Here is a 24,032-nt window from a genome sequence, read left to right as displayed (position 1 = left end):
TTCACAGCTAAAAAATTTATTTATAGTCGATTTTTCGCAAAAACTGATAATGTAACCCCTTATAAAAAATGACAAAATCTGTAAAAAAAATATTTTTTTCAAAATAAACCAGGAATTGATAGTTTAGGTCCTCAGCTGCATGAAGTAGTAATTCTTTTGTCTGTGCGTCCTATATGGCACTCGTTAGAACAAAATTAATATTTCAAAAGTGGCGATTTGAGTTGAACTTTTTTGAATAATACTTTGGTAAATAATGGTCAAATGTTCAACTGTCATACCTCGTTGAATCTGTCATAGAAATTCTAATCAATTGGCATTCGCATTCTGCATAAATAAATAAATAAACGAAAAAACCAAAGTTTGTGCAAACACATTCACATTAAATTAAAGTCGGTAATATCAATTTGCCATAAATCGAACCTTTTATTTTATTGTTTGCTTACTTATTCAGTTGGAGAAGTTTACAAATAGTTGCAACTTTCACTTATTTTATTTTGTATTTATTACAAATGTGATTTATTTGCACTGATTTCATTCTACAGCTAGGGGAAACTTAAAATCGTTGATTAAAACAGAAGTCCGCAACCGCACCATGATTCTAGTCCGAGAAGCTGTCGCTCCAGTAGGTGGTGGTTGGTGGGGCCACGGCCTTGAAAAGATCCCGACCTTCGCCGGGTCGACGTTTTCCCATGTTGCTGTTGTTTCCCTGGCCGTGCGATTGGACGTGTACATGGCTGATGCGCTCCTCCTTAATGCGCGGCTCCTGCTTGATGCGTGGCTGGTCCTCCTTCATGCGAGCCGGCTCCTCCTTGTGCCGCTGGCAGCCGGCGGCCTGGTGGCGCTGCAAACGCTGCTGCGTGAGGAAGGTGCGCTGGCAACGCTTGCACTCGTAAATAAATCCATGCTCGTCGTGCCGCTGGGCCATGTGGTGCTTCAACTCGGCCCGCAGACGGAAGATCTTGGGGCACAGCTCGCAGCGGAAGTGGGCGCGCTCCTGTTCGTGCCGCTGCATGTGCGTCTTGTAGGCCCACTCCACCTTGAACTTCTTGCCGCAGATGGGGCACGCATGCTCTATCCTCTCGTGCGTCTTGCGGTGCAGCACGTAGGACTGTTTGCGCGAAAAGGTCAAGTCGCACTTGGGGCACTCGAATGGACCCACGGCAGCCCCCGGCGATGGCTGGTACTTCTTCTTCTGGGCGCTGGATGGCTCTTCATCGCTCTCCGGACTCCTCTTTAGCGGCTTCTTACGCGGACGTCCAGGACGACCGGGCTTCTTTTTCTCCTTCTTCTTCTCACTAACATCGGAGTCCGCGGAGTCGCTATCTGCACTCGTGGTGCCGCCCACATCGGATACCTTGAACTCATCGTCGAGTTCATCCTCATCCTCGCTGGAATCGGTGACGGGTGCATCGATGACCACATAGCCGCGGGGCCTTCGCACCTTGTTCTTGCTCCTAGACAGGCGCTTGCGCAGGTCTTGGTCCGTGGTCTCTAGCTGCTTCCTCAGCTGTATGGCTATGGTGAGGCTGCCCATGCACTTGGTGCATATGAACTGCGGCATAAAGTCCTTGGGCAAAATCGAGACACTAGGACAGATGACCAGCAGCATGTCCGCGGGCGTGGCATCGATTTGCTTCTTGAACAGGTCGACTAGCTCCTCCTTGCTGGTGCAGACGCGACATTGGTTCTCGTCGACGGGCTCCTCTTTCTTGCGCTCCCGAACGGGAGCTACATCTCCCAGCTCGCCGGGTTCATCGCCGGTGATTAGTTCGCCCTCGGCATCGGTGGCGGTCTCGAATTCTTGGTCAATTTCCTCTCCTTCTTCGGTGGGCTCTTCACCTTCTTCGTTGGGGTCTTCATCTTCTTCGATGGGTTCTTCACCTTCGTCAATGGCCGATTCATCGTCTGGCCCAGCAGGTTCTTTTTCATCGTCTGGGTCAGCTTCCTCCCCATCCTTTTCGGCTGGTGTATCTACTTCCATCTTGTCTGGGCTGCCTTCGCCAGCTTCTCCACCCGAGGGCGTTGCTTCCTTCTCTTGCTCAGTATCTTTTTCTTCTTCCTCTCCAGACTTCTCCTTTAAATCTTCTTTTTCAGCTGCAGTGTCGGGTAAATCCTCCTTATTGGTTGGTTCGTGACCGGCTGGTTTAGTCTTCTCGCCCTGCGAACCATCTAATCCGTCGCTTTCGTCCTCCTGGGGCATCTCACCTTCCAAGTACTCCGCCTCGCCCATTTCCGCATCCTGATCCTGATCCGCAGTTGCGCCGCCATCCTCCTGTAAAATTAAAGAAATAAACCATAAAGTCTAAGGGTTCTTGACGCCTTTTTCAAGCCAGCCGCACCTCCAGGTAGTCTATAATCTGACCCACGGCTCCTGAGACGCCATCTTCGGCGGAATCCAAGGATTTGGCCAGCTCCTGTGGCTGTTGCTCGGGATTTCCAGCACTTTCGCGGGGATTTTCGCGCTGCTCCCCATTCGTTTCCGCCAAGGGCGTTATGTCGGCTTCCATTGTAGCTTTATTTTTGCTTATTTCTCTCAAGAAATGTTTTCAGGGGGCGGGGGTGTCTTCTTTTTTTGGCGGGGCACCGGCGACTTTTCGGTTTTTCACTTTTTCCTGCGAATTTCTTAGCGCGCACTTGTTTGTCCGGAAGTTTTCGACTTCCTCTGCACTTATTCACATTCCTGGCACTTTTCTATTTGGGTTTTCGAGCGGAAAATGCACTTCGAGTTGCAATTTTTCACAGCGTTACATTTTTTTACTTGCAGCCATATTGGATAAGTATAGGTACACAGCTGTTTGTCATCGCCTATCGATACTCATGCGCATGCTCGCTGGCAATCGATAACAAGTGCAGGGCTGCATGCAAGGCGCGCAATTTCAAAAGGTGTGACTTAGAGAGACTACAAAAGGTGACCAAGCTAAATGTTTTAGACTTCCAGAAATCTGCAATAAATCATAAAACCATAATAAAGGTCTAAGTAACCCATATTTAAGGTGCAACCATTATTTCCATTTTTTAAAAAAGGGCCAACGCGCGTGTTTGCAATAAAAGTGGGCCAAAAGGCCTACGCATATATAGCCCACCCACCCGAAAGCATCTGCTTGAAACAAAAAGCATGTCGTCTTGACTTTTGAACACGGCGAAATAAAAATTACGTGATTTGCATAATATTTCCGCCCGCTGTTGTGCGCATTAATTTGAGAAATGCCTTCTTTTCTTACATCTGAACATCAACCATTCAACACTTTGTTTTTCCCTTCTCCGCAGATTTCCGCGGCACTTAGTCTGGCTTTTACAATGTCGTATTTTCCCCAAATGCCGAGAATTACTCAGAATGGCAAATATTTCCATTATAATCAATTCCCATTGCAAGAGCGGCAGCCACTTTATTTTTGTTTGCCTTTAAATAAGCAAACACAAAACACATTTCAATAAAGTGCCACCCCCTCAATTTCCACCCAACCAAAAATCTTGGATGCCACGAACTTGATATTTATTTCAATTATGTGCTGCGGCCACCAAGAAATATGTCCGCGCTAATGCGCCCGATTTTCCGGATGTCACTTTCCATGTTTCAGAAATGGCGACAGGTCCTTTCAATACACTGTCACAATTGTCAACAACCTTTGTTAAGGATTTGGTACGGCGCTGGAGATTTTAAATTCACTTAAAAATGTGTCTAAGCCACGATAAACGTGATAACACAGTAAATACAGAAGCAAAAAGATGAACTTTTCTCAGATGATTTTTAAACATCTTTAAGTGAGAATTTAAACCTCTAACAATAACGTGCATATTTGAAGTGAATTTTTACTCATTTATTGACAACATTTAAAAAGTTGTTCTCTTATGTTACAAATATGACTAAATAAGAAATGTTTTTGTAATATGTTTATTTTTAACGATTATATCCTTGTACATTAAGTTTGTTCTAGTTGTAATTTAAGCTGGTTTCAAAAGATGTTTTTAAAGTTCGGCGTTTAGTAAGGATTTATTAAATTATATTTTAAAGCTGATTTTTCGAACCACAACTTATTTCTTCTATGGTGGATATGCTGCTTCCTTTTGTCTGTCTGAGCCTTATTTCTGTTGCTCTTCTGCATGATTTACGTCAACAATTATCGCAGCAAGACGTGCTCGGGAACCTACTTGACATTAACATCGTTTTCCCGGCTTGGTTTTACCTTCTCCTCCTTTGGCCTTCCTCTTGGCTCGGACCAAATCGCTCATGACACCAGATTGCAGCGACGGAGGCCGGCGGAACCCAAGTAAAAAGATAAATATAGCGGCTAGGCGTCTGTGGCAGTGATAAAAAAGCACGGCCATGTCAACCGGCACATACAACATACAACACACAACACACAACAGTCGGGCACAATTCAACTCCCGTCGGCGTCACTTTGTGATTAATTATGCATGAACGTCGCATCCCAAAGACAAACAGAAAGCATATGGTCCTAGGGGACGGATTTTAAGCCACCTGCGAAAGGCTCTTTATGCACGAAGGATACTTCCTTCAAGGTTTGTGCACTTTAAGGAGCGGATTACGGAAAAAATGTACTTTTAGGCAAGTTCAGTTTAGAAGAAGAGATTTTTTAAAAAACCAAATTGCCAATATGTATACAGTAAAGAGGAATATAAGACATATTTCGGTCAAAAATGATAATGCTATTTTATGATAGCTTTGGAACTCTTTAATGCCTGGTATAACTGTCAGATTTAATTTTATTTCTCCGGGTAATTATACGCACACTTGTAAAAGCAGTTATAATAATTACAAAAGTTATCACACAAATCAACTTGTGACACAACAATTAAAAAAGAATGTTATTATGAGATGCTCCGGGCCATTATATTATTACCAATACATACAGGTGAGCAGTCAGCTTTAAATAACTTAAAAACCTGAATATGTTGTCAAGGAATTTAAAAAACATAAATTCGTTCGCATCTTCCTGAGTTTCAAAAGTAATCAACGTCGACATATTTCCAACATTTAGGTTGAAAATTGTAATTTCCATCCAAGCCTCACCTTACATTTTTGACAAACTTAAGTTCTGTGCTTGGCTGTTACACAATATTGTCATATTTTGGGACAAAGCTACAGTAATATGAAAAGTTTGTGGGTAAAAACCGCATTCGCAATACTTCTGCATGCTGACAAAAATGCTAGGAAATTTTTAATTGGATGATTTTCATATGTCACAAAATCAAATTCAGCAAGTAGAATGTCAACTGTCAACATTTTGATTATAAGCTTCTTCAGAAATAAAAACAGTTTTCCAGGCAGGAAGCCTTTAAACATTTTCCGTCAAAAAACGTTTAAAATGGCGACACATCTATTGCAGCACCGAATTACTGAGCCACTTTTGTCATAATTAAAGACTCATAAGCAACCATTTATGATAATTGGAAAATTACAATATAGGGTATTAAAATGAAACCATGAATTTAATTAACTCTTTGATGCTGGTAATTTAAATGGTAGTAAGCGGTTAATTATCTTTGTTACAAACTTGTGCCCAAGTACAACATATCCTCTTACTTTGTGAGTACAGGATATAATAGGCCAAAGCAATTTTCTCAAGATGTCGCGAGGGCATTGATGTCTATGGCAACCGGAGTTCATCACAGTAATAAAAGTTGGCCCACAGCAAGCACAAGATAATCAGCCTGCGGACTTTAAATGTTTAATTAAGCTGCTAAGTTCCTAACTTTTTTCTTATTTTTGGTCCTAATTATACCGTCTGTCTGAGTGAAAAGAGCAATAACATGACTGTGATCAAACAGTGGCACTCAGTAAAATAAGTAAAAAACAGACATTAGCATTTGTCTAATAAATATTTGTCACAGTATATGATGATTAAATTTCATAAAAAACAAACTTGTGCCACCATGCCGTTTTAAATACCAACCTTTAATTATATACTTACTTCAGTATAATTGAAGTAAAGAGAACCAACAGATGGAAACCATCTACGCAATTTAATCTTGAATGTAAAGGTACCAGCGTAAAGATAAGATTTCATTGAGGCTCTTGGCTTTGACTCACTTTGCATTTTCTGCCATCAGTTAATTAAATGGCTTGAAGACCTATTCTTCATCGTTTCATGGCTGACAATCGGATGCTTTAATCTTAAGGTATAAGCATTACTTGCAAGATTAAAAAAAGGAATTTTTATATCGACTAATATATATGTTTCAATACATTGCTTAAAGCCGCCAAACAAAACTTTAATTTTGATATCGACTAATATATATGTTTCAATATATTAAGTATATTAGGTCCGCCAGTGAATCATCTTGTTAAATTCATACAAAAGTTTACCCAAAGCCAAATGTTAATATACGTGAGGCTTATGAATTAATTCCTGTTTCGTCAGTGTCTGGGGAAATGCAAATGCCATTCCGTTAAGTTGCCTTGAAGTTGTTCAGGCTCATATTAGTTGGCCAACTTTTCGCCAGAAGCTTACAAGCTGCCAACAAAATGAACTTTCCAATAATGGGATTTCCGCCTGCCAGCTGAGTGTGTCTGATCCATCATTACAACACGTCTCCGACAAGGTAATAAATCTAATTTGCAGACGAGTATCGACACGTGTACTCATACCAGCTCACAGCTCAAAACACTTTAAATATTCTATGATTGACTTGTACTTCCAGAACACAATTTGGTTTTCTAACGAGAGATATGCAAAAATCCAATTAAAATGCACCACTGGCTATTATGAAAGTGCATTGACACATCAGTCGATTAATCAACATCAACGAGGGATACTTGTACATAATTAAACAGAAAACATTTTCTTGTCAGTCTCCTCTCGCAAAAGTAGAAAAACCAAGCTAAATTAATTACGCAGTACTGAGTTCCTTAATTATCCACGTGCTATCATTTATCTTTATGCGGAACATGTTATAATTTGACGTTTTCAGTTGTAAAGGACCTTCTATTTTTGCTTTTAGATGATCCCTTGCATGCTAATGGTCCCTGTAATTAATGAAACATTTATCAAATGAACAATCCGGTATCATATTAAGCATACGCATCGTGCACCCGGCTAAAGCTTATGCAAACAACGTTGAAATTTAAACGGAAGAGTAAATGTGGCATGAGAGGAAAGTTCTATTTATTAACATATAATTTAAAAACCCCTGGGGTAATATGTTTACGCTTAGCACTTATTTAGCTTTATTCCCCCGTTTGTTATGCTTTTTCTCGGTTCTAGAATACACAAGGCTAATATATATCCATGAATAGGGAGCCATGAATATGGGAGTCCGATTTGCGCACGACCCAAATTCAAACGGCTAGAAACGCAGATAAAAATACACAAATACAAATTATGAATAGGGCTAAGTAGAGGGCTCAGTGTTATTAATATGAACTCGCACTCGTTCGATGCCATAGATCACAATTATTTGCCGGTCCGACAGGCCCAATAAAGGTGGTGATAAGAGGCTTTACGGGTGCCTCATTAGCCACCCATCCGCTGAAACGAAATATTTCCGTGAACAATTGCCATGTGTATGATTGAGTCTTTTTCGTTTTTTGTATCCGTGTTTTCCTTCTGCCGGCAGACACGCAGTTATCGGAATATATAGACCCTTGTAACAATCTTGTCAATAGGGAGCACGTGTTTGCATTAGCATTACACGTCGACTTTGGCAATACACATCTCAAACTCAAATTACCAAAGACGGCCACAACAAAAGCTTCACCTTCTCTTGAATTCCAATTCCAATTCCAATCAATTTTCTACAGACGTCTCAAGATGCTGAAAAGTCTTAAGATGTGAAGAATTTTGCATAAATTTTTACAGCACATTTTTCTTAATTTGCCGCCAAGCTAAACAGAAATTCCCAAGTTGACGTAATTTATTAAACGAAAAACATATCAAAAATTTTACTTTCTTTTGGCCTCCGACCAAGCGGCAAATTAAGCTAACTGGTTTGTTTATAAATCAGCATCAAACAACAGCAAATGGCGACATATAACCAGACGATTCTTTTATTTGCCTCTTTCATGTGGCCGACATATTTTCAGGTAGTTGGAAATGCCCAAACCAAATACCATCATACCAATACAAAATACAGGAGATAGCAAAACAAAACATAAACAGAGATTTTTAGCCGCATTCGTACAATGAACTGTCGTATGCAAAATATTTGTGTTATGGCAAATATATTCAAAACAAGACAAACGATTTACATTCGAATGGTTGTTGATGTCGACTTTTGGATTCCCAGTCTCTTGAAAATAGGAATATTAAATAGTAATTATATTCTTATTTTCAATTTATTTTTGGAAACACATTTTATATATTTTCTTCCGTATTTTTTAATAGCTTTAAATCTTTTTTTTGCCTTCAAAGCTTATATATGTTAATATTACGAAATACAAAACTGTTATGATATCGATTCTCATATCGTTTTTAATATAGAGACCAAAAATACATCATTTTAAAATGTTCAGCTGATAACCTTTCTCAATTTTCCCAGTTCGTCGTTCCAAATTTTAAACAAGCTTTAAATAATTTAATAAAAATAGTAATAATAACATTTTTTAACGTTCAAACCAAATTATATTTTTAAGTTAGATTGTTGTGCAAATTGAGGAGTATAACCTTTACCGAAACATTTAATAATCATAAATATAAAAAATTAACATTTCCTTTTCGAAAATTATTCTGCATTATGCTTACCTTAAACATCTGATTTTTTATTGTTCAAATTAGGCAACACAACGTTTACCGAAACACTTAGTGATAAAAAAAAGATAATATATTGGCATTAACGTTTTTGAAAATTACTCTGCATTGTTATGCTTTCCTTCTAGGTGCTTAGAATTCCCGACTCGAATCGTTTGTTCTTTTGCGAAACTTGTTTTCCCGCTTCAGGTGCGGATATTCCCCGGATTAAAAATAGCTGTAGAAATTGGTGGTCGGCCACAAAAACCAAAACAAGATACCCAATTTCTAAACAGCTGCTCTAGAACAAGATGCTCATTCCACTTCCACTACTGTCATCTCTTTTTATCGCGATGTTGGCTTTCATTCATCCCGGTTTTGTTTCTAGTATAAATAGCTGCGGTCACAGCAGATTCAATTAGACGCCAAGCCAACCTCCAGAATATCAAAACCAAAGCCTTAGAATGTCGAAAATCCTCGCCGCCGTTTTCGCCTTCGTTGCCATCTTCTTCATCCTTGGCAACGCCGCCCCTGCCCCGCCCACTCAGGTCCTGGATGCCCAGACCGCCATCCAAAAGATAATCGGTGAGTTGGGAGCGAAATAGTTCAGAGGAACTGTCATCAGATGACATTAATATCCTTGTTTTTTGTGCTCTGCAGCTGCCTACAACCGCATTCCAGGACCTTCGGTTGTCTACCCTTGGGAGGTGGCCACCTTGATTGACCCCAACACCTTTGTGGCCCACTACTAAGGACCTCAACTCTGCTACCTGTCTACCTGTACCCAAATGCCCAAATAAATTGTAAAGAAATATAAGTTAAACCAAACAAATGGCTTTTATTAACACCCGAACTTGAGACTTAACTTTTTAATTAATGGTAAACCAAATAAATGTCCAATAATATCTAGTCTGTTATTTGCATTTTAATTACTGAGTTTTTTCGCTTACAATTCTTCACAGTTTTTGCAATTTACAAATTTTTGATTTCATTTGATAGTTTCGTTGAAACCTAATATGTTTTACTTAACCTACTAATTGGCAGTCAAATGGCCAAATGAATAGCAATAGTAATTTCAATAGTTTAGTAAATAATTGGAATTTATTTGTTGAAGCCGAATATGATTGCGTAAAAAGTCAGTGTAATTTAAATTATAGATTTTTATTTTGTCCCCTTGCATAAAAGGTCCCTAATCCGCATTCACAATAAGTCACACAATATATATATTTACGTTACATATTAAAATAATGCCTCTTTGGTCCACACTTAAAGAACTTGATAATTTAACTGCATTGAAGTGGCTTAATGGCATTAAAAGTAATTGTATGTAGTGAAGCTTCTAATTTGGCATTTAGCTAAACAAAAAAGGAAGTACGAGCTAAATAAATGTAAAGTTCTTGCTTTGAAATATATTCGTAATTCAGTAGTGTGTGCAAATATTGTTACAACGTTTAGCTAGGAAACATAGCTGAAAAACGGTTTAGGTTATCCAATTATTTATTTAAGTTATATTTCCAAGAAGTGCATTTCACTGGTACTGAAAAATTTCATTTGAAATCATTGCACCAATTATTCATATTTAGTTTTAATTTAGGTAATCGTAGTCAATGTTTATTTTCTAAAGCAAACCCAGTGTTTGTGAGGACCCTTCTGCTTTGATGAGTTTTGTGGCCGTAAGGGGATTTCCGTTCTGGGAAGTGCACCAAACTTTGCCACATTTTTGGCGGCAGATGCAGAGCTCAACTAAAGTTGTGTAACTCAGCGCAAGTAAAGTTTATTCAGTCCTGCGACTTATCGTGGCAGCAGAAGTTTTCTGGTCATTCGCCTTTTCCCCGCAACTCGCTTCAGGGACAATTTGATAATAAGTGGATTACCAAGTCATATGCCAAAGTAATCTTTCTCCACGGAATCTCATTCTGATGCACAAGATGCTCAAGTGTTTGCCCAGCTCTCGAGTCTGGGAAAAAGCGACTGTTCTTGGTCGAACACTTGAGAGATGCAATATTGTTATCACGCGATACGAAAGCCATTGATCCACGGGCTTAAAGCCAATGCCAGTGCCAATGCCAATGTCAATGCCAAAGTTAAAGCGCCGTCGATATTACATATTTGCAAAGCCCCATCATAAATGCATTTTAGATAAGTGCACGGGGGAAATGCAAATAGTCCTCGCGCAAAACACTCAAAAGCTAGCCAAGTGAAATAAATTGCCGAGTCGGCCATAAAAGCGTGTGCATATGGTGGATATATACCGCTTCTGTATTTCTTTTTACGACCCACGCATCTGACGTGACCCTCTGAAACATTTATGGAGAGGAACTAGATATTTGGCCAGTGAATTGGGCGCAACTTCTGCCTTGCCAACTTTAATTTACTTTAAATGAACTAGAAAACAGAATATGGTGACTCAACATGTCTTTTTTAAACAAAGCGAATATTATGAAATGATATGCTTTTTCATTGCATGACTAATTAATTGGCATGAATAATAATAAATTATTCATTCCAAGAGTCAATAATTTTGCTCGCACTTATTTTTTCAAATTTTCAAATTTAATTTTATTTAATATCGTATTATTCAAGAATAACCACGGGCCAAATAAATTATGTTCAATCCTCGTTGGCCTTAATTAAATGAAATTTCTTTTTTATTTTAATGTTTTTGCATTCAATATTTTTCATTTTTTTATTTGTGATAGAGTTGTTACGATTTTGTAGTTAAATGAGACGCCTTCTCCATTTTTAATATTTAATAATTCCACCGAGATATAAAACTAAAAAGAATTTAATCAAAATGTACATGTAATTTTGTGTTAATGAATACAAAGCACTATTTAACTAAATTTAACTAGATCGCTTTGATGAAATGTCCCAGTTCACATTGCAATAAATCGAGGGCTAAAAGAGTTGAATTTTTCCAATCAAATTGTCAACATGTTGTATTAGTTCTGAAGGCCCTGTTTACATCGCGGTATTTGTTTGGTAAAACTTTTCCAATTGCAAATACATTTGTCCGAGTTTCTTTTTGCAATATATTAAAAGCGTTGCCTGAACGACCCGCTTTACTTACTTTTGAACTAATTGCTCCTTAATTGGTGCATAGTTAGTAGTTCCGCTTTGGCAAGTTTATTGGCAGCCCCTAGCAATTAATTAGTTTGCGTGGTCGACGTCGCCTAAGTTATATGTTTATGTCCCTGACAATGGGATTTTACGAGCGCTTTTAACGACTGGCTCTGAGCCAGCATCTTGGCCAGCTCAACAGCCCAACAGCTGGCAAAACAAAGTTTATCTCGATCAGGAATTCCCCGTGGAATGCAGAAAACTGGGTGGCAAGCTTAACGAAGCCCAGCCCAATCAATTTGGAGACAGAGAAAGATTTCTCGCATGCGCCGGTCGCATAAATTTGTTAACCGCTTTCAAACTACATCGATTCGGTTCGATTTGCATTGCAAATTAGGCCCCCAGTGCAAAAACCAATATAAATAGACCGAGACTTACCTGCCATCATCCGAGCGACTCCTAATCTCGCCCACCATCTAGGCGAACCTCTTTAATTATGCAAATAAATGGCGCCACAAGAACGTGCTAAAAAATAAAGAAAAGATGGAGACAAATAAACACATAACATTTTTAGAAATCTGATAAATATCAATTTCAGGCAACACGTTAATAAAAGCAAGGGAGGAACACTTTTTAAAGGCTAATTCGACTTTAAAATACCCTTTAAAATATCTGCTTAATTTCGTTTATAGGAAAATTAGCAATCTTTAGGCTTAAGCTTTATTTTTAAAATAATATGATGGCTATAATTGTATACCAGTACGAGTACCAACTTTAAAATACTCCTTAAAATATCTGCTAAATTAGCAGTTTAGTTTATAGTTATTAATTTATAGGAAAATTAGCAGTCTTTATTTTAAAATACTACAATACCCAATATTTGTATACTACTACCAATACCAACATGATATTTTGGTGATTTTTAGCAAACACATTATGCCGTATTTCCTTTTTTGAGTAGAGGGTGAACTTGCTTAAATTCCCGACATATGGTGAGGATATCAATTACCATCAGACATTTACCATTAGCCATCAGTCAATGACTTCATTTGCTTTTCTAACAGGTTTGTTGGTATATCTTACGCACATATGCATTACATTATCTTTATTGTTTGCCGGGCAACAAATTTACAACAATGATAAATTAATTGCTTTAGTCTATTATAGAATTAACAGGTAAATCTTAGGTGCTTAGTTATTTGCATCAATAACTATTAAATAGGTTTTATTGTTTACTGGAAAACCAATTTAGGCAACAAAAATAAATTAAGTGCTTTAGTCTAATATGTTCTTAGCAAGTAAATCTTCTGACAATGCAATTATGTGCATGAATAATTAATAAATTGGTTTTCATTTCATATTTGCTGATAATGTAATTACAATAGATTGTGCGAACTCTGTGGTTATAATTTCCTATAAAAATATTCTTGTTATACAGTAACATAATAAGCAGAAATTTAATAGCATTAGTTTTTCGTTACATATAAAAAGAATCGTTTATTATTTCCAATCACGTTATTTTAATATACATTTTTCTTTGTTTTAGGCAATTAAAAGTAATTGAATGTGGAATGTTTTTAAAGCTGGCAAATTAAAATACACGTACGCATTCAAACACGCAAAACTGAAAAAACTTTAATTCTTTTCTGCTAAATGAAAATGTGTATTTTAATTAGCCTTTAAAACAAGACACATAACAATATTACTGTTATGTATTGTAAGCAATATAAAAAACGAACAGCCCCAAAAAATATGCTACAAAAAGCAGGCAACTTTAAATCCTTTCGCATCATCAAAGGCAGCTTAATCTTCCCCAAACATATAATATGCAACGTGTTAGTAAATGCTTTTTGGAGTTTAGCAGGTGATTCATGTGTCGGATAATCTAAATTTACCTCAAACTTTTCGTTCTTCTCGGATAATGGAAAAGTTAAGGAAAAACTCTTGAGGCAAGCAGATTGCCTGGCATGTGCGAATATCGATGGGTATAACGATCCAAAAGGGGACGATGTGAAAAGATGCGTGAGCTGTGGACACGCGACATTAACCTCGATGATGGGTGACAGTTTTTCCGGCATTTGAAGCTCATCTCAGGCGAAATGTGCCTGCGTGGGCCAAACCTTACCCATCAAAATTGATGGCTCACGGAGCCCAGTAACTTATAACCATAAACGAAGCATATGCCAAGCCAGCTCGACAATGGAGCCTCTGTTCCACAGCCAAATGACCGTAAAGGACCGACTAATAAAAGCGAAATCAAACAGCAATCATTGCAATTACACCAAGGACTTGTTACGGACAACAAAGCTAAACCGAACTGAACTGAAGTGAACTGAACCCACTGAGATTATTAGCATAATCCAACAGACTTTCAATTCAGTTGGAATTCAAACAACTGGCAACTGTCGTCAGGGTCAACAAACTGTAATTGAATTTTTATTAAATTCCATATGCATGTCCTTTTGAGCCAAGTTTGATGACTTGCCTGTCAGCTCCAATTTATGGTTAATGTATGGCTTCATTTACATTTTGTATTATTTTTGATGGCTTTCATAAGTTGTCAAATTGAGTTTAACTTTGTTATAATAATTGTTGATAAAAAACAAGGCTGGAAAAATATACTTATTGCAATCGAGAATTTATCAGGATTTTTAGGGACAAAAAAAGGCTATAAATATATGTATATTCAATTGATAGCATATACGCTTTTTTCTATTAAAGTAATAACTAATTCTTTATTTTTCATATTATTACAGTTTCCATAGAATTATTGTCTTGCAAAATTCCTTGTTAAATTTAAGACAAATAGGTACTGAACGAACAGCAAAAGTTTTGCATTCTTTGTATTTTATATTAAATTCTCCGCTTTCATTTGGAATCCAAGTTACGTGGCTCGCAGTTAAAGGGAAATCGCGCTGATACTTTATAGAAAAGGTTTATTTATTACATTTCTCCATTTATTGCTTTCCTTTTTCATTTTTATTTCGAGCATAAAGGTAGACACGATATAGTCAATCATAAATCAAAAAGGGCTCCCTTTTATGGGGGTCGCTAAAACAGCGGGCTACGACATCCTGGCGACACCTGTCAAAGAGTGTGTTCGTCCATGCTGGACACCAATTAATCATGCCAGTATATATTCATCTATAAAATAGATGCATATAGCTGGAAAACTACGTCAGGGAGTGTCCACTCGATTCACCTGAAATTTTCCGCAGGGAGTGTCCATTCAGTTTACTCTTTACATAATCTATTTGACGGCAATCAGTGAAATAGCTTTGCAGGTCAGTCAAGTGCAGATAGGATTACTTGCGTAACCGGAAATGCGATAGTTTACAGAAATTTGTGTGGTTAACAATTGACACAAAAGGCATTTATAAAACAGCCCACTCGCTGGCGAAAACCCTTCCAGGAAAAATAAATCAGATAAATCAGAGACGCCCATAACTTGGTCAACCCCCGGGGTTTGACATTCTTTTTTGTTCTGGCAAATGACAGCCAAGTTATGGCTGCGAACAATTCAGATTTATGTTTGATTATATAAGATTTTCGCATTTTTGCCTGCCCTCTTTGGTTGTTCCCTGAATTTGGTTTAGCTGTAGACATATCGCGAAAAATAATTTAAATTGTTTTCGTTCGCTTAGAGCAAAATTTCCCCCTTCAAAGTAGTTCATCTCATCTATCCAATAAATTGAGTGTCTGGTTAAATGGTTTTTATGGGTGTTTACACTTTGACAGCTATTAAAACAGCTTTGCATTTGCTGATTAAAGCTGTGGTTCAAAGAAATCCCTTTACGGACTAAGCTTGAGCTTCACTTTTGCACATTGGCAGTGGCGTAGAGAGGGGTTTTTGGGGTTAAAGCCTTCTTAAAGATTAGAGACGAAATATTAATTAATTTAAATGAATGTGAGCCATTTTAATAATATCATTTGGTTGGTAAAGGGTTTTCAGAACACATTTTTTGAAGCAATCTTTTTATGGACTAAATGTTTTACCCCTTTTTACTTGAAGGAGGGGATTAAATCCCTAATCTCTTCAATTTCGATAGCTAAAAACAATGAAACTAGGTCGATTTGGACCGTTGCGACTTATATACACCTGCAATAAAAATAAGAGTTTTTATAGTTTTGTGTAGAAAAGGACAAACGGAAAACGGACAAACGGACAAACGGACATGGCTAATTTGAATCGCATCAAGAATATTAATACTTTATAGGTACGGAAATGTGCGTTGCAAATTTTTAACTGTATCTATAATACCCTAAGCAAGGGTATAAAAAGTAAAATGTAAATATTTGTATTAAGCATTTTGTAAGCCGCAATCTTTTTGATGCCCTAATCGATTAGGTTGCACGTAATCCGTCAAGCCACAACGAAGGCCAAAATTCTGTAAAGTCATTATCGAATTAAAGGTGTTCTCAAGGAGACGCAATAAATAACAAGGCTACACAAAAGGCCAACTAGATGGATCAACAATTGCGTGTTACACAAACTCGGGATGGGATTTCCCTTTTTTGTTTAGCCAGCCTTTTTGCAAATTCATCCAGCTCCCGTCTTTTATTGCGCGTTAGCTTATGCTAAATAATGGCCCGAATGGGGTAGAAATAAGTTGGCTGGCATTGGCATGTCCTAAACGATTTTCTGGGAAATGCAGCGTGTCAAGTGGAAATTGCTGGAAAGCTCATTAAACTCAATCAGCTGCACTGGCTCTTTAGGAGCGTTCAAGGAAAAGATGATTGGCGCAGACTAATTAGGCTTAATTTAATCAAACAGAAAGTTGACATTCTGTGTACTTTGTCTGCCAAGTTGGCTGGTACGTCGTCATAACAGTAAGATGATCACAATGGCTTAATTAAAGGGTTGTTAAGAAAAACAGATAAATATTTAAAGCAGCTGTGCTGTGCCCCAGGCCAGAGATAACTTGGTGTAGCACCATTCGAAGACTTGAGAAAAGCCAACGGAAGCCATAACCCACTTTGCCAGTTCGCCATGAAAAAATTATGCAAACGATGCAGATCGTTAGAAAAGGGGCAACGCAAGGTCCTTGGTCCTGCGAAAGTTGCCAACTTTTCTGTTTACTATCCATCGCGAACTTCGGCGGCACTCAAAGCTTTGCGATGTTAATTTTATTTCATTTCATTATGTTCAAGTGTTCACTCGGTGCGCTTTTCTGTGGCTCAATGGGGGATTTCCGCCTCAGATTCGCTTACAACCTGAACCAGCAACCTAAATTAATAAGTAGCTGCGAGATATTTGCCAAAACAAAGAAATGAATACCACCACAAACCAGCTTGCGGTGCTCGTAATACTCTTGGCCATTTTTCACTGTATGCTACCTTTCTATTCCACGTATGTGGCAGACTTAAAAGGACTAGGTGAGTACACAACTTTTCAATTTAGCCCGGCCCAAAAGAAAAGCCGAAAAGCAAACGGATTTTTTTCATGCAATTTCGGTAAAAGCGTATACAAAATACCAGGATACAAGCAAAATATTCTGATAAATTCACAAGAGTGTGGTAAACATATTTTTGAATTTTTTTAATCTGCGCGTCGAATTACATTTTGATGAATTTATTATATGTTAAAACATTAAGGAGCTTAACTTTATTTAAGTAGCTTTTAATAATCATTTAACATTCGAATTCCGCGCATTAAATGTGTAAATTTGTAAAATTTATTTCTGAAGTGTATAATTTCATTTTATACATTTTTCAACTATTCAAACAAATATTTAATGCTTGATATTTACATTTTTTCATACCGTAAAACTTACCAACAGCTTTTATAATTTATATTGAAATTGTTTATATAGAAACCCAGCGATGCAAAAATACATTGAGCAAAGCATTCCTTTCCAACTCAATACACGATTGTGTGCTTAAATATTCATAGAAAGCGTCCATAAACTAAATTGGATGAAAATATTTTTAAATTTGTTTACAATTGCTCAGCGAAAACGTTGAAATTTTTGCTCCGAATTAAGTTGCTCAGAAGAGGGGAAACGGAATTTCTAAAATAGCAACCCATTCAGCCATTAAGGCAAAAATAAAACTGAAATTTATTTCTCAATTTCTCAATTTCTGCTTTTATTTAACACTTGTACAAGCAATCACTTGATATGCTAAAAGCTATATTTATTTATTTATTTTCATGTTATTTCCCTTGGGGCTGTCAAAACGTTGGGCAGTATTTTAATCACTAAAAATTCACGCAGACAGATCGCCAATGAATGACAGCCTATTTGTTTGTTTATATATGCAAATGGCTGTCTGTGTTTTTTGGATTTAGCACTGGGCAAAATCTCTACCGCACGCGATGAGAGCCCAATTCAAACTGAGGAAAAATTTAGAATTTTCTGAAAATCACAGAAATTTAAACCAACTCGTGGCACGTGCTAGGGCGAAACTTTGTCGATTTGAATTCGGGAAATAATAAATCGCCGAACGGAAACTTTTACACGAAACACATTATGGTTCATTTTGGGACAACACTTGAATTTCCCTAATTAATTGCTCAAGATACAATTTCTCTTAAGTTATAATGACTTTGGCCCAAGTTCAGGACATCACTCAACACTCCGACGGAAGGTGAAATCAGGACAAAACACAAGTTTTGGCCATTTGACTTCTGCTTTTAGTTGGCATAAGGCTGAAAATAGGAGCATCTTAAAATACTTTGATAAATTAATAGTCTCAAGTCGGAATTCTGCTTACGGGTCAGTCTATCAACAATTGTGAACTTGCATCTTGACAGGCACCTCAAATTGAAAGTGCTGGGGATTATTTTAAGCTTGTGGTGCTAAAAGATTTCATTGGTTACTTGGTTTTTACGTTTTATTCTTTTTCACTAAAATGGTAGTGATGTTCCATTTAATATCCCGTAACTAGAGCAAATTTTTAAAAAGAACATAAAGCTTGAAGCTTATTAGGTTAATTCCTTTGTCTTTTAAAGACCTCTTTCCAACGCCTAATAGAAATTATGAAGTCATAAAATCGGGTACCTTAAAATAATTAAAAAGGGAAGTTAAGGTAGCTTTTTGTGCTAACTTACTTAAGAACAACTATTTTCACTCCATACTTGTGCTAGAAAATATTGTTTAAATAAGCATTCTACCTTTATAAAAATCGAACTCACTAGCGAATGAGTAAGAAAAGAACTTCGATCAAATATTTTATTGCCCTATTTATGCCAACTGCAGGCTCTGTAAACCTTGTTAAGCCAGGTTTTCATACGTTCGCAAACACATTTTCACTAAAGGCCACACAATTCCTCAGAGAATTGTCATGGGTGAAATAAAACTATTACACTTTTTGTATCTTGATGCAAACATGTCGCTGTGAATGGATTTCCAGTTATTGTGTGTATATAGGCTTACTACGTGTAATTAAAAACCAGAGTTAGTAAGACAGCAAACAACAAAATAACAAAAAGGAACTATCAAAGGGCAAATATAGTTGCACGAAAAACTAGTTTGGTCAGCAGTTCACTTTTACGTCAGAATGGCCCGTAAAAGTGAAGTATATTTGTACAAGGTATATGCCATGGACAGCAAATATCGTATCATAATAAAATATTTGGCAAAAATAAATACAATAAGGAGCATATTTTGGACTGCCTGTCCATCTCTTACTTTTTCCTCACCTTTTCCCTACTTTTTTGCGGCAGACAAATTAATTAACGAAAGTGCATTTAAATTACCTGTAAGGAATTGACCACTGGAAGGCAATGCGTTAAAAAGCTCAAGGGATAAACATTTTTTCTTGTACCTGTTAAGTCTGACATGAAAAAGGATGTCTCGCAGCTTTGTTTGCCGTTGGCATTGTACTTGGTAATGTGCCGATGCAACTACGTACACAGTAAAATAAATGTTTTAAAATTTATTGAGTATTTCAGGGAATAAAATATGAATTAATGAGAGCAATCCCTTAAAATTACTAAAAATAGAGTGTTAATGTACACGTCTTATAAGAATAAGACAAGGTTTAATTTTTAACTTACTATTTTCAGATATTTCAACAACAGTTTAACAATTTTTGGCTTACAAATGTTACATATTATTTAAGATCTGCTTGCCACTTTTCTACCCATATTTAAAAAACCACAAAAAGAAAGAAAAGCAATATGTTCCGTGGACTCCCGCCTAACAATTTAAAAACTTCAGTCTGCCGGGAAAATGTGCCCCTTTCACTGGGAATACACATCAATTGTAAATCATTGCGAGCTGCGAAACACAACAACCGTTTTGTGCAAATTTTTGCATGAACTCTGGCCATTTATCTTCATTGGAAAGAAGCCCTGGATATTGGCGAATGATTCCTTTCAATTAGAACAACACCCATGGTGGATTCTAAGGAAAGACAGGGACTGAAAGGCACGTGCACATTAAGGACACCCACATAAATTAAATTTATTCTTCAAAATGGGCACCAGGATCTGACTCTTTTGCAGACATGGCAACGTCGTTTTTACTTCGTTAGCTGCTAGACAAACGACTTGTTGGCCAGAACACTCTTAACAAATGCAGAAATTGATGGCCTCTTGTTTGCAACAACATGGTTGTTTGAGCCGGGAAAACTTTTTAAAACAAAAAGCTTTCCACATTAAATCCTATTTCTAACTTTCAATAAAGTAACGAAAATGACCCTTACAATATTTCAAAGGAAATATTCAACATGTGTTGTTAGCAAGGCTCAGCGTTTTATATTTCTTGTGCTCCAGTAGTCACAAATAATGCAAGTTAGTCGTGTGCTGAATATAGAAATTTAGAACTAACGAAACTAAATTGTGCAGTGAAAGCTGATCAACTAAAACTCAAGTTAATATAGTTGCTAAATTTGAGGTGTAATCAAATAAAATATTTATTTAGAAAGTAACCAGGTCGTAAAGAGCTCTTTTAATAGTATTAGAATATTAGACATATTCAATAAAAAGAAGGTAAAGTAACTAGCAAAAAAGGGTAATTATAAACTGAATAATTAAATACAATTTAAAGTATGGAAAAGGTTCAGAGTCTGCCTCCATTTTTTTGCAATATTTTATAGAGAAACGAGAAAAGAAGTAAACGTCGGCAAACCGAAGTTTATATACCCTTGAAGCTATTAAAAAACGACTACATTTCAATTTGTATGCCTATATTACTAAAAACAATGAAGCTATGTCGATTTTGCACTGCATTATCGGATTAAATTTGGTAAAGTTATGGACTCTAGAAGTCCAATTCGAAGTCACTCTGTTACAAGATATCGGAAAATTAGAAAAAACTAACATGGAAATGGGTGAAAAATTTGATTAACAAAAAGTGGAAAATTTTGAATGCAGTTTTTCAGAGAATTGAATCACAAATCTTTAGAGGTATGCCACTTTGGAATCGGATTAAATTTGGTAAAGTTATGGACTCTTGAAGACCAATTTTGAGTCACTGTATTACAATATATCGGAAAATTCGAAATAACCAACATGAAAATGGGTCAAAATTTTGATCAACGTTAAATTGAAAATTTTGAATGCAGTTTTTCAGAGAATTGAATCACAAATCTTTAGAGGTATGCCACTTTGGAATCGGATTAAATTTGGTAAAGTTATGGACTCTTGAAGACCAATTTTGAGTCACTGTATTACAATATATCGGAAAATTAGAAATAACCAACATGAAAATGGGTCAAAATTTTGATCAACGTTAAATTGAAAATTTTGAATGCAGTTTTTTAGAGAATTGAACCACAAGTCTTTAGAGGTATGCCACTTTGGAACCGGATTAAATTTGGTAAAGTTATGGACTCTAGAAAACCAATTTTGAGTCACTGTATTACAATATATCGGAAAATTAGAAATAACCAACATGAAAATGGGTCAAAATTTTGATCAACGTTAAATTGAAAATTTTGAATGCAGGTTTTTAGAGAATTGAACCACAAGTCTTTAGAGGTATGCCACTTTGGAATCGGATTAAATTTGGTAAAGTTATGGACTCTAGAAGACCAATTTTGAGTCACTGTATTACAATATATCGGAAAATTCGAAATAACCAACATGAAAATGGGTCAAAATTTTGATTAACGTTAAATTGAAAATTTTGAATGCAGGTTTTTAGAGAATTGAACCACAAGTCTTTAGAGGTATGCCACTTTGGAATCGGATTAAATTTGGTAAAGTTATGGACTCTTGAAGACCAATTTTGAGTCACTGTATTACAATATATCGGAAAATTCGAAATAACCAACATGAAAATGGGTCAAAATTTTGATCAACGTTAAATTGAAAATTTTGAATGCAGGTTTTTAGAGAATTGAACCACAAGTCTTTAGAGGTATGCCACTTTGGAATCGGATTAATTTGGTAAAGTTATGGACTCTAGAAAACTAATTTTGAGTCACTGTATTACAATATATCGGAAAATTCGAAATAACCAACATGAAAATGGGTCAAAATTTTGATCAACCTTAAATTGAAAATTTTGAATGCAGGTTTTTAGAGAATTGAACCACAAGTCTTTAGAGGTATGCCACTTTGGAATCGGATTAAATTTGGTAAAGTTATGGACTCTTGAAGACCAATTTTGAGTCACTGTATTACAATATATCGGAAAATTCGAAATAACCAACATGAAAATGGGTCAAAATTTTGATCAACGTTAAATTGAAAATTTTGAATGCAGTTTTTCAGAGAATTGAATCACAAATCTTTAGAGGTATGCCACTTTGGAATCGGATTAAATTTGGTAAAGTTATGGACTCTAGAAAACCAATTTTGAGTCACTGTATTACAATATATCGGAAAATTCGAAATAACCAACATGAAAATGGGTCAAAATTTTGATCAACCTTAAATTGAAAATTTTGAATGCAGGTTTTTAGAGAATTGAACCACAAGTCTTTAGAGGTATGCCACTTTGGAATCGGATTAAATTTGGTAAAGTTATGGACTCTTGAAGACCAATTTTGAGTCACTGTATTACAATATATCGGAAAATTCGAAATAACCAACATGAAAATGGGTCAAAATTTTGATCAACGTTAAATTGAAAATTTTGAATGCAGTTTTTCAGAGAATTGAATCACAAATCTTTAGAGGTATGCCACTTTGGAATCGGATTAAATTTGGTAAAGTTATGGACTCTAGAAAACCAATTTTGAGTCACTGTATTACAATATATCGGAAAATTCGAAATAACCAACATGAAAATGGGTCAAAATTTTGATCAACGTTAAATTGAAAATTTTGAATGCAGGTTTTTAGAGAATTGAACCACAAGTCTTTAGAGGTATGCCACTTTGGAATCGGATTAAATTTGGTAAAGTTATGGACTCTAGAAAACTAATTTTGAGTCACTGTATTACAATATATCGGAAAATTCGAAATAACCAACATGAAAATGGGTCAAAATTTTGATCAACCTTAAATTGAAAATTTTGAATGCAGGTTTTTAGAGAATTGAACCACAAGTCTTTAGAGGTATGCCACTTTGGAATCGGATTAAATTTGGTAAAGTTATGGACTCTTGAAGACCAATTTTGAGTCACTGTATTACAATATATCGGAAAATTCGAAATAACCAACATGAAAATGGGACAAAATTTTGATCAACGTTAAATTGAAAATTTTGAATGCAGGTTTTTAGAGAATTGAACCACAAGTCTTTAGAGGTATGCCACTTTGGAATCGGATTAAATTTGGTAAAGTTATGGACTCTAGAAGACCAATTTTGAGTCACTGTATTACAATATATCGGAAAATTCGAAATAACCAACATGAAAATGGGTCAAAATTTTGATTAACGTTAAATTGAAAATTTTGAATGCAGGTTTTTAGAGAATTGAACCACAAGTCTTTAGAGGTATGCCACTTTGGAATCGGATTAAATTTGGTAAAGTTATGGACTCTTGAAGACCAATTTTGAGTCACTGTATTACAATATATCGGAAAATTCGAAATAACCAACATGAAAATGGGTCAAAATTTTGATCAACGTTAAATTGAAAATTTTGAATGCAGGTTTTTAGAGAATTGAACCACAAGTCTTTAGAGGTATGCCACTTTGGAATCGGATTAAATTTGGTAAAGTTATGGACTCTAGAAAACTAATTTTGAGTCACTGTATTACAATATATCGGAAAATTCGAAATAACCAACATGAAAATGGGTCAAAATTTTGATCAACCTTAAATTGAAAATTTTGAATGCAGGTTTTTAGAGAATTGAACCACAAGTCTTTAGAGGTATGCCACTTTGGAATCGGATTAAATTTGGTAAAGTTATGGACTCTTGAAGACCAATTTTGAGTCACT

The 24,032-nt window shown here is 36.3% G+C and overlaps 3 protein-coding genes across 4 annotated transcripts in view; 1 reads left to right on the top strand and 2 right to left on the bottom strand.

Moving 5' to 3' along the window:
* Positions 1–24,032, bottom strand: part of LOC108053642 (G-protein coupled receptor dmsr-1) — a 42,707-nt gene that overhangs the window by 10,943 nt on the left and 7,732 nt on the right. The window contains exons 1-2 of one of the 2 annotated variants that reach the window (XM_017136355.2): positions 17,522–17,743; positions 12,186–12,272 (exon numbers count right to left, since the gene is read on the bottom strand). The gene's annotated coding sequence lies outside the window, so the exon portion shown is untranslated. Of the gene's footprint in view, positions 1–12,185; positions 12,273–17,521; positions 17,744–24,032 lie in introns of those variants that run through there. The other variant, XM_017136354.2, reaches the window with a different exon arrangement.
* Positions 400–2,796, bottom strand: LOC108053640 (zinc finger protein 777). The gene is made up of 2 exons (XM_017136352.2): positions 2,340–2,796; positions 400–2,272 (listed from the first exon to the last, which is right to left on the bottom strand). Exons 1-2 carry the CDS (start codon positions 2,505–2,507, stop codon positions 599–601), a joined length of 1,842 nt encoding a protein of 613 aa, XP_016991841.1. The 5' UTR covers positions 2,508–2,796; the 3' UTR covers positions 400–598.
* LOC108053645 lies at positions 9,122–9,517 on the top strand. Its single transcript, XM_017136357.1, has 2 exons — positions 9,122–9,272; positions 9,348–9,517. Exons 1-2 carry the CDS (start codon positions 9,152–9,154, stop codon positions 9,437–9,439), a joined length of 213 nt encoding a protein of 70 aa, XP_016991846.1. The 5' UTR covers positions 9,122–9,151; the 3' UTR covers positions 9,440–9,517.

Source organism: Drosophila rhopaloa, unplaced genomic scaffold (genome assembly GCF_018152115.1).
Source record: "Drosophila rhopaloa isolate 14029-0021.01 unplaced genomic scaffold, ASM1815211v1 contig_115, whole genome shotgun sequence".
Taxonomy (NCBI): Eukaryota; Metazoa; Arthropoda; class Insecta; order Diptera; family Drosophilidae; genus Drosophila; species Drosophila rhopaloa.
This window is presented reverse-complemented; position numbering and strand designations above follow the sequence as displayed.

Excerpts from the sequence above, each read along its gene's own strand:
- LOC108053640 (XM_017136352.2), bottom strand. The coding sequence starts at position 2,507 with ATGGAAGCCGACATAACGCCCTTGGCGGAAACGAATGGGGAGCAGCGC. Across the intron at positions 2,273-2,339 it reads AGATTATAGACTACCTGGAG|GAGGATGGCGGCGCAACTGC; the intron begins GTGCGGCTGGCT and ends TTAATTTTACAG.
- LOC108053645 (XM_017136357.1), top strand. The coding sequence starts at position 9,152 with ATGTCGAAAATCCTCGCCGCCGTTTTCGCCTTCGTTGCCATCTTCTTC. Across the intron at positions 9,273-9,347 it reads CGCCATCCAAAAGATAATCG|CTGCCTACAACCGCATTCCA; the intron begins GTGAGTTGGGAG and ends TGTGCTCTGCAG.